Source organism: Brachyistius frenatus, unplaced genomic scaffold (genome assembly GCF_029030835.1).
Source record: "Brachyistius frenatus isolate BFR_SWC_R1_liver_20210118 unplaced genomic scaffold, ASM2903083v1 Contig_135, whole genome shotgun sequence".
NCBI classification, from domain to species: Eukaryota; Metazoa; Chordata; class Actinopteri; family Embiotocidae; genus Brachyistius; species Brachyistius frenatus.
In genome coordinates, this window is record NW_027210734.1 from 558,001 (window position 1) to 570,035 (window position 12,035).

Consider the following 12,035-nt stretch of genomic DNA (forward strand, 5'->3'; position numbering starts at 1 on the left):
AAAGGACCGGGCCGGGCCGGGCTGAGATGCGGTGGGGTGGGGTGGGGTGGGGTGAGGTGGGATGAGGTGAGGTGAGGTGAGGTGAGGTGGGGCACCTGGATACAGTTCAGAAGGGAAGAGTGGAATCAAAGTTATTTTCTGTCACTACAAATTACAGATGTCCCCCAAACGCAAGCTATCGGTCGACACGAACAGTTTATCAACGTTCCCAAAAAGCCTCACGTGCAGGATATCGGTAGACGCAAGCTGAGGTGGCTGCACACAGAGAGAGACGCCTCCAGTCCTCCAATCAGCTGCTGCAGCACACACAACTCAGATGGAGAACGTTTGAGAGAGAAGGAAATGTTGCTTTCGATTGGCCCTGTGCTGCAGCTGAACGATCACCGAAGTGTCTCTGAACGAGACCCTCAAACCTCCGTCTGCTCAGGCAGAAACATCCGACTCATCGTCACGTGTTTGGTTCACGGTTCAGTAAGAGTTGAAGAAAAATGCGACGAGAGATAAAAGAACACAAAAGAAGGGTGAGGTGTGTTTTTACAGATGTGCGCTAGCAGCGGAGGAGAGCTTGTGTGTGTGTGTGTGTGTGTGTGTGTGTGTGTGTGTGTGTGTGTGTGTGTGTGTGTGTGTGTGTGTGTGTGTGTGTGTGTGTGTGTGTGTGTGTGTGTGTGTGTTTGTTTATGTGTCACTAAGTGATCTCTGCAGGCTGCTGCTGGTTGGTGGCTGATTGAATGGACTTAAAAAATTATATATTTTACTAACAGGGGCTTTAAACAGGTGTGATTTGCTTAATTTATTGCCTTGATAAAGTTGGATTTGCATGCTAAAACAACGCATATGCAGCTAAAATTCCCTCTGATCCTCTTTTCACAACAATTCTAAAATAAAACTTCTCATCAGCATCTTAAATCCGAGTCACGCGAAGAGGAAAAATCTGAAATGGGACAAGTCGAGCTGCAACTTGACCAACCAGAAGACATACTTTCCTTTAAAAACAGTACTTCAGCTGTAAACAGGTGAAATAATAAGTTGTGTCATCCAGATGTGACGTGCAGTAAAGAATACACCGAGCTGCTCCTACACAGTGTGAGCGAGGTCTGAAGAGGGTGGTCGAGCTGCCCTGCAGGTATCTCTCAGTGGGAGGTCGCAGGGGTCAACATTCATTAGACCAAGTGAAAGGAGAAGAGAGGAATGAAAATTGCGGGCAGAATTCCTGGGAATATCAATGCACGTGTGTGTGTGTGTGTGTGTGTGTGTGTGTGTGTGTGTGTGTGTGTGTGTGTGTGTGTGTGTGTGTGTGTGTGTGTGGGATTTGGGGGGGGGGGGTGTCTTCCCCTTCCTGAAGAGCCCGTGAGTGAAAACACACACGGTGGTTTTTTTTTGGTGGAAGTGAAAATATTTGGTTTTGGTCGTCAGCACCTTGAAGCAGTCAAAGTCCAGCCGCGATGAAAGGGATCAACGGCGTGATGCGGCGGCTCGGAGCCGGGAGTGCCACCCTCCTCACACTCAGGCACGCACAAGGGCACCACATGGACTCCAACACACACGTCTGCCGAGTCGGGGGGAAAAAAAGAAAATCAGTCTGTCCGCCCAAACTCTAGAAAAGTAGCCTGATTATTTGCTTTATATGTGAAGTCTAAAGCAGGTAGCAAACACCAGATCACAAACCGACCGCTCGCATGCTGACTGATCTAAAAAGTAGGAGAGAGCAAAAACACTCTTCGATAATCGCTCTGAATTATTAATTTGATGTTATTATGGCACACCCAAAACGTAGACGCACACATAAAGGGAAGGAGAGACCCACTTGTGTCGTAAACTCAGGCTCAACAAATGGCGTCCAACTTCTCCAAGTCTGACCTCGGACACATCGAAGGAGAAGCATGTCTGTCGCTTCACGGCCGTCCAACATCAAACTCCGTTGATTATTGATCGTTGGATCACTCTACCGACAGAGGAACACCGATCAATTCAAATATCACAACTTGTCCCTACTTTAAAGAACATTTACATGAGTAATATTCATAAAATGTTCTGTCAGTAACCAAATGAAAGGGCAGATCAGACAGCTATTCGATACTGATATTGCAAAGCCTGACTGAGAGGACGCAACCACGTATTTACTAGCATGCAATCCCATGACTGTATCTGGACTTTCTTCTCATACGAGGCAAATGAAGTGTGAGTGAGGATGTCTTCAAACTCGCACGCCAACGAGCTGTGACATACGTGGTCCAAATGTGACAGTATTCCTTAAAGCCGAGGATCGTCACGACAAAACATATTTCTAACATGAACGCATGCGAGCAGTCGCTCTCTCGTTTCTAATGTGCCGATAAATCAGAATGAATCGAGATCGACGATTAAACAACGTTTAGAAATGTCTTTCTCTTTGGAGCCGGCGTGTTTCAACGCGTTAGAAAAGACAAGTTGTGATGTTGTGGTCGAATCGGGTTTTCTTTTTTTGTTTTCTTTCTTTCTCGGGTTGAATTAAAGTCGTTCAGAAAGAAGGAAACGCTCTTTCTGCTCCCTCCAGCTGTGTTTGTGTGTGTTCCTCCACCGCGTGAATGCATACGCTGTGTGTGTGTCTTTGTATCTATCCATGCGTGTGTGTGTGTGTGTGTGTGTGTGTGTGTGTGTGTGTGTGTGTGTGTGTGTGTGTGTGTGTGTGTGTGTGTGTGTGTGTGTGTGTGTGTGTGTGTACGTCGGGACAGTGTCTATACGTGTCTAATCATCAGTCTTTGATGAGCTGGGGAATTCCAGTCTCGCCAGTCTAATCCTCGGGTACATGCCTTCCGCTCCGCTCCGCCCCCCTCCAACCCACCCACCCCCTCCCCCCACCCACCACCACCACCCCTCCTTCTCCTCTTCCTCACCTGGATCACCTCTGCATCACCTTGTTCACACCTTTTTTTTTTTTTTTTAGCCAGATTTGTTTTTGTATTCAAAATTGTTCAATTGTTTTGCTCATTAAATTTAGGTAGAGTATATAGTTGTAATTCTGCAGCAGATTTGTGGCTGAAAACGATAAAAATCAACACGACATGACGTTAATTTCAGATACTTTGTGGTCAGTTTATTCCTATTTTTTTTTATTTATTTATTTGAGGGCTGCAAATAACAAGTATTTTCATTATCGATGAACTTGTCCATTATATTCTCGATTATTCCATGAGCTGTTTGGTCTTTAGTCAGAAAATGGTCATAAATATAAACCAGTGTTTCCCAAAGCAAAATGCACGGCTTAAAATATCCTTTTTTTTTTTGTCAAAACCAAAGGATAGTCAGTTTATTATCATTGGAAATATTTACAACAATAGCCATAATACCTTGTTGATTTTTTTGTAATTTATTGACTATTTAAATACTGGAAAATCATGGCCCAGGCCAAAAGCTACAGTACAGATTTGTCATCGTTTCAGTAATTAAAAAGAAATCAGTAATTGAAAGAATCTCTGATAAATGACGGTAAATTATTCCACTAAATAGCTTCCTCAAAGTATTACGTCCTTCCACATCAACAGCCACCTGCCTGGTGCATATTCAGGTTGGCGTGATGAAAAAAGTGGGATGGAAAGGGCGGAGAGAGTGAGAGTTAAAAGAGAGAGGCAGCGCGACACAAACATGGGTAGAGTAGAGCAAATATCTGCAGCTCACTGACCTTTCTAAGTGGATTACATGCCCCGTCAGTGCTGCGGAGTTAAAGGAGAGAGAGGGCGCAAACAGCATGGAGAGAAAAAAAAAGAGAGAGATGATTATTAATGCTGTGTTTTTTAACCCAAACTCCTTTCAGCTCGGCCCAATCTTTATTTTTAGCCCCCAAACAAACAGAGGAGTCAGCCTGACCTCGCTGCAGTGATTTGAATATATTCCTGCCAGTTTAGCTGCTTGTAAACACTGAATTGTGAACATGGATGTGTTATACTGGAAACAAAGATGGGAACTAATCACTTGAATGAAACTTGCCCTCCTGGTGCAAAGAGAGTCAAAGAGAGTCTGCTGACTTCCGGGTTTGCTTCCGTTTTGTGGCCCTGTGCTCATGAGCATTATGTCACGCCTAGAAAACATACTTTTCTACATTCTGGGAAAGTTTTACAAATACAAAACCCTCACAAAATTCATAATAGAAAGAGTAAAAACTGACCTTCTTCGTAGTCCACAGTTTTACAGATGTCTCTTTTATAATGGTTGTCTTGGGACTTTTTTTTCCCTGTCGCAATACCGCAGGGCAAATTAGCAGCTCTCTTGATAAATGGTTATCTGGGATGTTTTGCTGAAACGAGAAGCTGCGGTTGACTTCCTTGTTTACACTGTTGAAAGCTTTCTGATTGGACGCTGCCATTGATGTTACTTGAGTACAGGCTTCACAAATGTTTGACAGGTGACACCCCATTTACACACTCAAGTTTGAAACTAGTAATTAATGAAGGACTTGACACATAAACTGAGTATGAAAAACAGACGTAGCCTCTGTGATGCCACCTACAGGTTTCCTCAAAAGCAGTTTTGAAGCTCAGCTCTGAGTGGATTTGGTGGTTGCCATCTTGGCTGTGCTTGACTTTGCTTTACTGCAAACCTGCAAGCAGCTCTCCAACTGTGACAACACCCACTTTTAATTATACATAACGTTAATCCTCTTTACAATTTAAATCGTAAATTTGTCACGAACAGGAAATTAGATATAGAGACAAACTATTTTCAGTACCAGGCTGTAAACATTGATTTTGGAGTCAGCCTCTAGTGGCCATTAAAGGAACTACCGTTTTGTAGCTTCATTTTTCCACCCCGGAGGGTTGTTGCTGCTTGGCATAACCCCAGCGATGGATTTGAGCTAAGGTGTCCATTTAAGCTCTGAATGCACAGAGTGACAGCAACAGTTTAAGATGGAAATCTTTTAGAGAGCATCTTTTTAATATCCTGCGAGTTCTGTCATGTTTCTCTGGATGAATAGGAGCGAAAGAAAAGAAAAGAACGATGAGCGCAGAGACGACAGGGGAAAAAAAACGGATGGAGAGGAGAGAGGTGAGCTGCAGGCCTGGGCGTGGGAGAGCAGACCGCATTGAGCTGAAGCAGACCAGAGACTAATGTGGAGATCCAGGGCTTGTGAAAACACCTCCACACACACACAACACACACACTTGACTACCCATGTGCAGATGTATTCAGGCATGTGTGTGTCTGCCGGTAACCCCCCCCCCCTTTTGATATTGTCAAAAACATCAATAAGTCTCCTTCCGATGAACTAATCGATTTATTTCAGAGCCAAACTGAGCTGTAAAAGCAGATTTTATTGAGAGGAGAAAAGACTTCTGGCTAAATTTAAAATGAAGGACTGTATCCCAACAGATGCCAAACATACAAATATGGATTAATAATTACTTTATGCGGGGTGAGTTCATTTTTTTAATCACCGTTATTGCACATCTAGTACATGCAGTATTGTAATAATGTGACACTATCTGAATGTCTGGAAGATATATTATATTTTGAACCTAAATATAGAGACCGATTATTATTATTTATTTTTTTACACAGGTTTTTGTAGTGTTGACGCTGTACATGCACAAAGTCAAAGGAAGTGTAACTATGTTGTCAGTGAGAGTGCGGAGAGGCCTGCAGGGAACCTGATCTTCAACCCGCAAAGTGCTGAAACGCAAATAAAGACATCCACTGCAACTCAATATGTGCACATAAAAGTGTTGGCATGCACGACCGCAAACGCTGACTCACAAACCGATGACACAAAGTCGACCGGCAGACACACCTGGTACAGATGTGAGCAGCTGTTTTTTCCTCCCGCTGATTACTGGGGACTGTTGCTGTTGTATTAAAGAGGTCACATGATGTGTGGAGCTCACTGGGATTAATAGGAGGAAATGACATCATTACCCCATTAGGGGCTGCAGCTAATTATTTTCACTTTGTTTTGTCATTGACCATATCGAGCATAAATGTGATGATTTGCCACTTTTTTTTTTTACATTGATTGGTGATTTTAATTGATCAAATAATTTAGAAAATAATTGGCAACTTAATCCATAAAGAAAATAAGTGTTTGTTCCAAGTATTTTGAGCTGCTCCAGCGGTGCTCGGTTGGTATTATATGTGTCATTGCTCTCATTTAATTCAGTGTTTTTTGCTTCATTCATTCAGTCGTGACGAGTTTCTGGCTTCATTTTTAAGCCCCATAGCAATCTGCTGTATAATATTGGCTTATTTATTGACTGCTTTACACCAGTTATCCTGATTCTGAATGAGATCTGATCCGGAGTGTATATTCAGCTCATTAAGTCCTCTCTCAACAATTTAATTAATCAACAGAAAAGCAATCGATTAGTATTTTCTGAATGCACCCAATCAATTTTCTGCTATTTTTTTTCTGCTAGCACTAGAAACTGAATATTTTGAGTTTGAGACAGTCAGTCAGTCAAACAAATGAGGACATTTTCGGTGAAACTGTGAGGAGCCATCTTCATCTTACACTTAATGATTGATTAATCAAGATAAAAACACTCTCTTCTGTGCCAATAAAACAGTAGCAGCATGAAAACCGTCACATTACATGACATTTCATTTAGCTGACGCTTTTGTCCAAAGCGACTTACAATAAGTGCATTTCAACCATGAGGGTACAAAACCAGAACAACAGGAGTCAAGAAAATACAATTTCTTCAAGAAAGCCAAACTACAAAGTTCTATCAGTAAGTGCCATTTTAAGCTACTAAAGTTCTACTGTTCAAGATAAAGTCTGAAGAGGTGTGTTTTTAGTTTACGACAGAAGATGTACAGGCTTTCTGCTGTCCTGATGTCGGTGGGGAGCTCATTCCTCCATTTAGGAGCCAGGACAGCAAACAGTCGTGATTTTGTAGAGTGTTTAGCTCAGTGAGGAGCAACAAGCCGATTGGTAGAAGCAGAGTGGAGGGAGCGGGCTGGGATGTAAGGTTGGACCATGTCCTGGATGGACACTGGACCCGATCTGTTCACAGCGCGGTAATGCAAGTACCAATGTTTGGAAACGGATGCGGGCGGCTACTGGTAACCAGTGGAGGAGGAGGAGGAGGAGGAGGAGGAGGAGGAGCGGAGTAGTGGGAGTAGTGTGTGTCACCACAATCACAGACACACAGTAGGTTTGAAGAATGCTGACTTGTCTGCCTGCCTGTCTGTCCTCTCTCTCTCTCTCTCTCTCTCTGTCTCTCACAACCTGACTGCCTGGCATGCGTGCAATTGATGCCCGTCTGGCAGCATTCACCGTGTCAACAAGCATGGGAAAAGTTAATCAGCAGCTTGGCACTCCCACTCGCTCATCTGTCCGTCCACTCCTCCCTCCCTCCCTTTCTTCGACCCTCTTCTCCACCGTTATCTCAAACTGAAAAAGGACGATCAGTACTTCCCACAAGCTATTGGGTCATTTGTTTTGTGAGAAGTGGTGCATTTTGGGAGATAAACGCTGTTTTCCGTTGAGATTAGCGTGCTGTTTGGTCTTCACTGACCTTGTCATCTTGTCATCAAACAAACGTGCAGGAGAATCCGCTGACTTCAGGGTCTGTGGGAAGAAATGCTGCCCGTGCGTGTAGTAGTGATGATGGAGTGCCCTCTAGTGGCAGGATTGGAGCTTCAACCCAAAACATGCAGAAAAAAAAAGATGAACAGTCTTATTCGGAGGCTGAACATGTAAATGAAGATAAATTCTCACAATTAAAAATATTTTTCAGACAAAAAAAACAACAACCATGGGTTCTTATTTGTAAGACTCTTGTTAACATGTCCAAGCAGTCATGGAGGCAAATAAGCAGATCAGGAAGGTTCAGATGAAGCTTCATTTATTTTTGCATTAAACCACCACACCCAAGGTTCACCATCACCTACCAGCCCCCACCAGTCTCCTGCACAAACCAACTGAGCTCCTTATATACACCTTCTCACTCTAATTAGTCCAGACATACCATCTACAGGTAAGTATATATATCACCAATATATGTACAATAAATATTTACACAATTTCACCAACCCATAGATATCAATCATAATCTAAACTGATTACAGTCCCTATAAATAGAGTAAATTATCAATACCTAATTTATCTAAATAAACAGAGCACCACATATCTCTACTTCCCCTCTACCCACTTCCTGTGGTTGGTTCTTCCTGGAACTATAAATGTGTGCTCGAGCCCTGGGGGAGCTGTTTTGCCCGAACACCTCGGAAAGAGGAAACAGGCAGAGGTGAGTTGTTGCAATATTTAAACTAACTTTTATCTTTAGCTTGGCAATATATATAATTAGACATTATTACAATCAGTCTCTCACTGCACTTTTCTATTTGTTTGTTCCCAGGGAGAACAAAAGCAACCACTCAGCGTCCCGGCCGTGGACATGGCTCCCAGCATCCACCGTCCAACAATAAATATATTTAATGAAATTGTGTGGTCTCTCTTTGGCATCTGTATCACACCACATCTCCTGAATACTGTCTGCAGCAGAGGTACCGGCGGTGCGTCGTTACACCTCTAAAAGTGGTGTTTTTAGGTATCTTTTGGATTTTTTTTTTTATGGCATATGAGGTGACAGGAAATGAGGAAGATGTGTGAATACATGGTTGACACCTAAACCCAGAGGGCACCAAAGTGTTTTTGAGTGTTTCATTCTCATCGTGTGATATACCCATGTAGTGGAAACTGTCTCGGTTTTGCCCGTGACTGTTGGTATTTAATGTCACTGAGGTTTTCATAGTGGAATAAAGTATGTCCTCCTCTTGTTCTTTTCCCTCCTAGGTTATGTGGGAATTGTTGAATTGTTGGGTTTCTCTGTTCTGCTGTAAAGGACTTTAATGTGTTAAGTGCCATGAAATAACTTGCGTTGTGATTTGGCGCTATATAAATTGAATTCTTTTCGACAGGCTTGCCATGGATGTGTCGGCTCCAAATGTGACTGCAGTGGAGTAAAAGGAACCAAGGTAGGCAAAATACACACACACGTATACAATATACAATATTCTAGTGTTGAAGTCAATAACACCTGAACCGTGTCCAGGTATTCTACTTGTGAAAGTGCAGCAAAGTCAAACCTGAACTGAATTCTCCGAGACAGGCTAAACAATCATTAAAACAAGAGTTTCTGATTTTTTTTTAAAAATTATTATTATTATTTTTTTACATCTACTCCACATCAGACATGGTCCAGATCTGAATCCGCCATACTACAACTTAACATGTGGACTTGTACAATAAAATGCAGTGTATTGTAGCTTTTTGTGAGTCCCTTTATTGTATTTTCACAAATAGTGTCACAGATTGAAAGTGGGATACAGACAGAGTAACTGTCTGAAGGGCTTTTAGAGCATTAAGAGGTGCAGGATCGGTAGTTTCCAGCTGTTCCCTTAACTTCCCCCTCAAGTCGGAGGCTGATTTCAGGGCTGCACGCGGTCTGTCTGCTCGTGCCGCTCTCCAGGTCATTATGATAACTAAAGCTTGTACACTAACTTGAAGGCAAATAGCTGGAACTAGGACCTTGAAATATACAGCAAGTACATACGGAGCTAATATGTTTATATAATATTCACCAAATCTCTTCCGTTGAGGGCGAAGAGTATTATAAACTCTCCGTTTTGGTTAAAGACCGTGTAAATACATGATGTATGTGTGAAATGAGCTGCAGAAAGCGTGTACAAAGTTTGAAAACTTCATTTGTTTTATATTCCGCTTCCTCACCTGTGTGACGTTCCTCCGCTCGCGAGCGTGGTGTGACGTCATCACGTCCAGTCTGCGAGTGTGCGTCACCGCCAAGCTGACAGTCAGGCCGAAAAACGACATAAAATAAACGGCATTTTAACTACTTTTGTCGCCTATTCCTCCGCATATCATATGAATTATTGTTTGAATTCGATTTTCTTGCCACCTCCATCAACTCTCAGCTGTCAATCACGTCTCCAACATTGTGTCTACAAGTGTCCAAATACTTTTGAACACTTGCAGTTCGCACTACTGGTGTTAAAAGTTTTTCTCAGCTACACATTTATTCTATATTGACTTAATCCCGCTCCAATTAAAGCTGATTGTTTTCACTTTAATGCTGTATCCACCCTTTTATTTCAAAGTGAATGTGCTGAAGCAAAGAGCCTGAGGAACACAAAAATATATAACTGTCCAAATACTTATGATTTGGACTGTATGTGGATGAAAACTTAAATGTATGCGTTATTATTATATGTAAAAGACTATTGCATTAAATGTTTCTGTGTTTGTATGGTTGTGTGCAGGGTGAAAGGGGTTTCCCAGGTCTCACCGGCCAGCCAGGAGTTCCAGGGTTCCCCGGACCTGAGGGGCCGATCGGACCCAGAGGAGAGAAGGTGGGTCGGGGTCGGTTTACCAGAAGGGCATGGAGGAACCTAGTTGTACATCAGGAAGAGGGAATACACAGTATTTTGGGTTAGAATGAGGAAAGACTTTCACATTCGTAGATCTAATATAGATCGTAGAACTAATAGGCTGCGTTCTGGACCGTGTTGTGATCGTTTTTTCAGCTCGTTGTTAATCATGTCATCCGTTTTCATGTCGTTCTCCCTCTCAGGGAAGTGATGGACCTCATGGACTAGGTGGCCCAAAAGGAATCAGAGTAAGTACATCTCTTCTTCTTTTCTTTTTTTCTCTCCCTCCTCATATCAACAGCAGCATTACACCTCGCTTCAGAGGCTTTTAGAGGCCTTATCGCACTGAGAAATTAAAAAGCAGATCAACATACCATACTGCTATATTGGTCCTTTTTAAATTCAAATGATATGATTTAGAAATATTGAAAAATGTGGTTAAATTTCACGTAACAGGATGAATGAGTCAAAGGTCTACCAGCACCAAATGATCTTTGGTTGCAGTACATCAACTGACCAGCAGGTGTCCTCATTTCACCTTATTTCAAACATCCTGTGAGATCAGGAGGAAAGTTTGATCTGGATTCTCTGTTTTAATGACTCACTTTTACTCTAACAGGGGCCTCCTGGTTTGCCAGGATTTCCAGGAACACCAGGACTTCCAGTGAGTTTTCAAAACTCTCTCTAAAATAATTCCCACTTTGCCAAAATTGGGTGGTTTGTGTGATGCAACTTCCTGTTTCCTTCCTGTTTCCTTCCTGTTTATCAGGGTCTGCCAGGGCAGGACGGTCCTCCAGGCCCGAGAGGAGTGCCGGGCTGTAACGGCACAAAGGTATGTGATGAAAAAGTCTTTCAGGAAATATAAAAAAGCTGATCTGAACAGTAACGCTCGCCACCTGATGGCCCTTCCTGCAGCTTTCTCTGCTTCTAAAGTCAAGAATGAACTTTCGCGCTCATCTTTCATGGGCTGTCGTCTTCCTTCTTCTTCTTCCTCTCTGCAGGGTGATAGAGGTTTCCCAGGAACTTCAGGAATCCCTGGGTTGCAGGGACTCTCGGTGAGTCACAGAGGAAGGAACTTTCTAAGACAATAATTAGTGTCCTCTCTGATTCTCTTTCTTTAAACTGGTCTTTCTTTTCCTGTTCTTCAGGGTCCACCCGGTCTGCCAGGACCAAAGGTAAGTGAAATGTTAAACAATGAAGAATCACCGCACTCACTGATCTCCAAACGGTGTGTTCAAATGAGCAAAATCAGCCACAAGTAGAATTCAACTAGTTGGACTTCAAAATGAACCGTTTTTATGTGTTTCTATTTACAGATTTCATTAACGCAAACATTTTTGGGGCTAATTTCCCTTCTTAGTCTAAAAATCTGGTGTCATGGCAAAGCATGTAATACCCTCACCAGTCCACCAGAGGGCAGCGTTTCAGTGTCAGCCTTACCTCAAGAAACGTGGTTTTGAACAACAGAAGCATTTGGAAAAGCACATTTGAAACACTACAGCAGATAATAAACAAATAACACCTAAACTTGCTGAAGAAGGGAAAAGTGATTTATTTCATTTGAGGCTCTCAGCAATAATTCGGCTCTAGGTGCAGCCCGAAATGGCTTCAGTGCTGCACCCTTATAACGGGATAGAAAACCCTGCGACTGTAAGGACACTTTGATGTCTGACCGT

The 12,035-nt window shown here is 42.7% G+C and overlaps 1 protein-coding gene across 1 annotated transcript in view; it reads left to right on the top strand.

Moving 5' to 3' along the window:
- The window catches only part of col4a5 (collagen, type IV, alpha 5 (Alport syndrome)), a 45,484-nt gene that overhangs the window by 11,530 nt on the left and 21,919 nt on the right, over window positions 1-12,035 (top strand). The window contains exons 2-8 of the mRNA XM_069714828.1: window positions 8,893-8,949; window positions 10,252-10,341; window positions 10,563-10,607; window positions 10,979-11,023; window positions 11,129-11,191; window positions 11,361-11,414; window positions 11,508-11,534. Coding sequence (XP_069570929.1) covers window positions 8,893-8,949; window positions 10,252-10,341; window positions 10,563-10,607; window positions 10,979-11,023; window positions 11,129-11,191; window positions 11,361-11,414; window positions 11,508-11,534 — 381 coding nt within the window. The remainder of the gene's footprint in view (window positions 1-8,892; window positions 8,950-10,251; window positions 10,342-10,562; window positions 10,608-10,978; window positions 11,024-11,128; window positions 11,192-11,360; window positions 11,415-11,507; window positions 11,535-12,035) is intronic.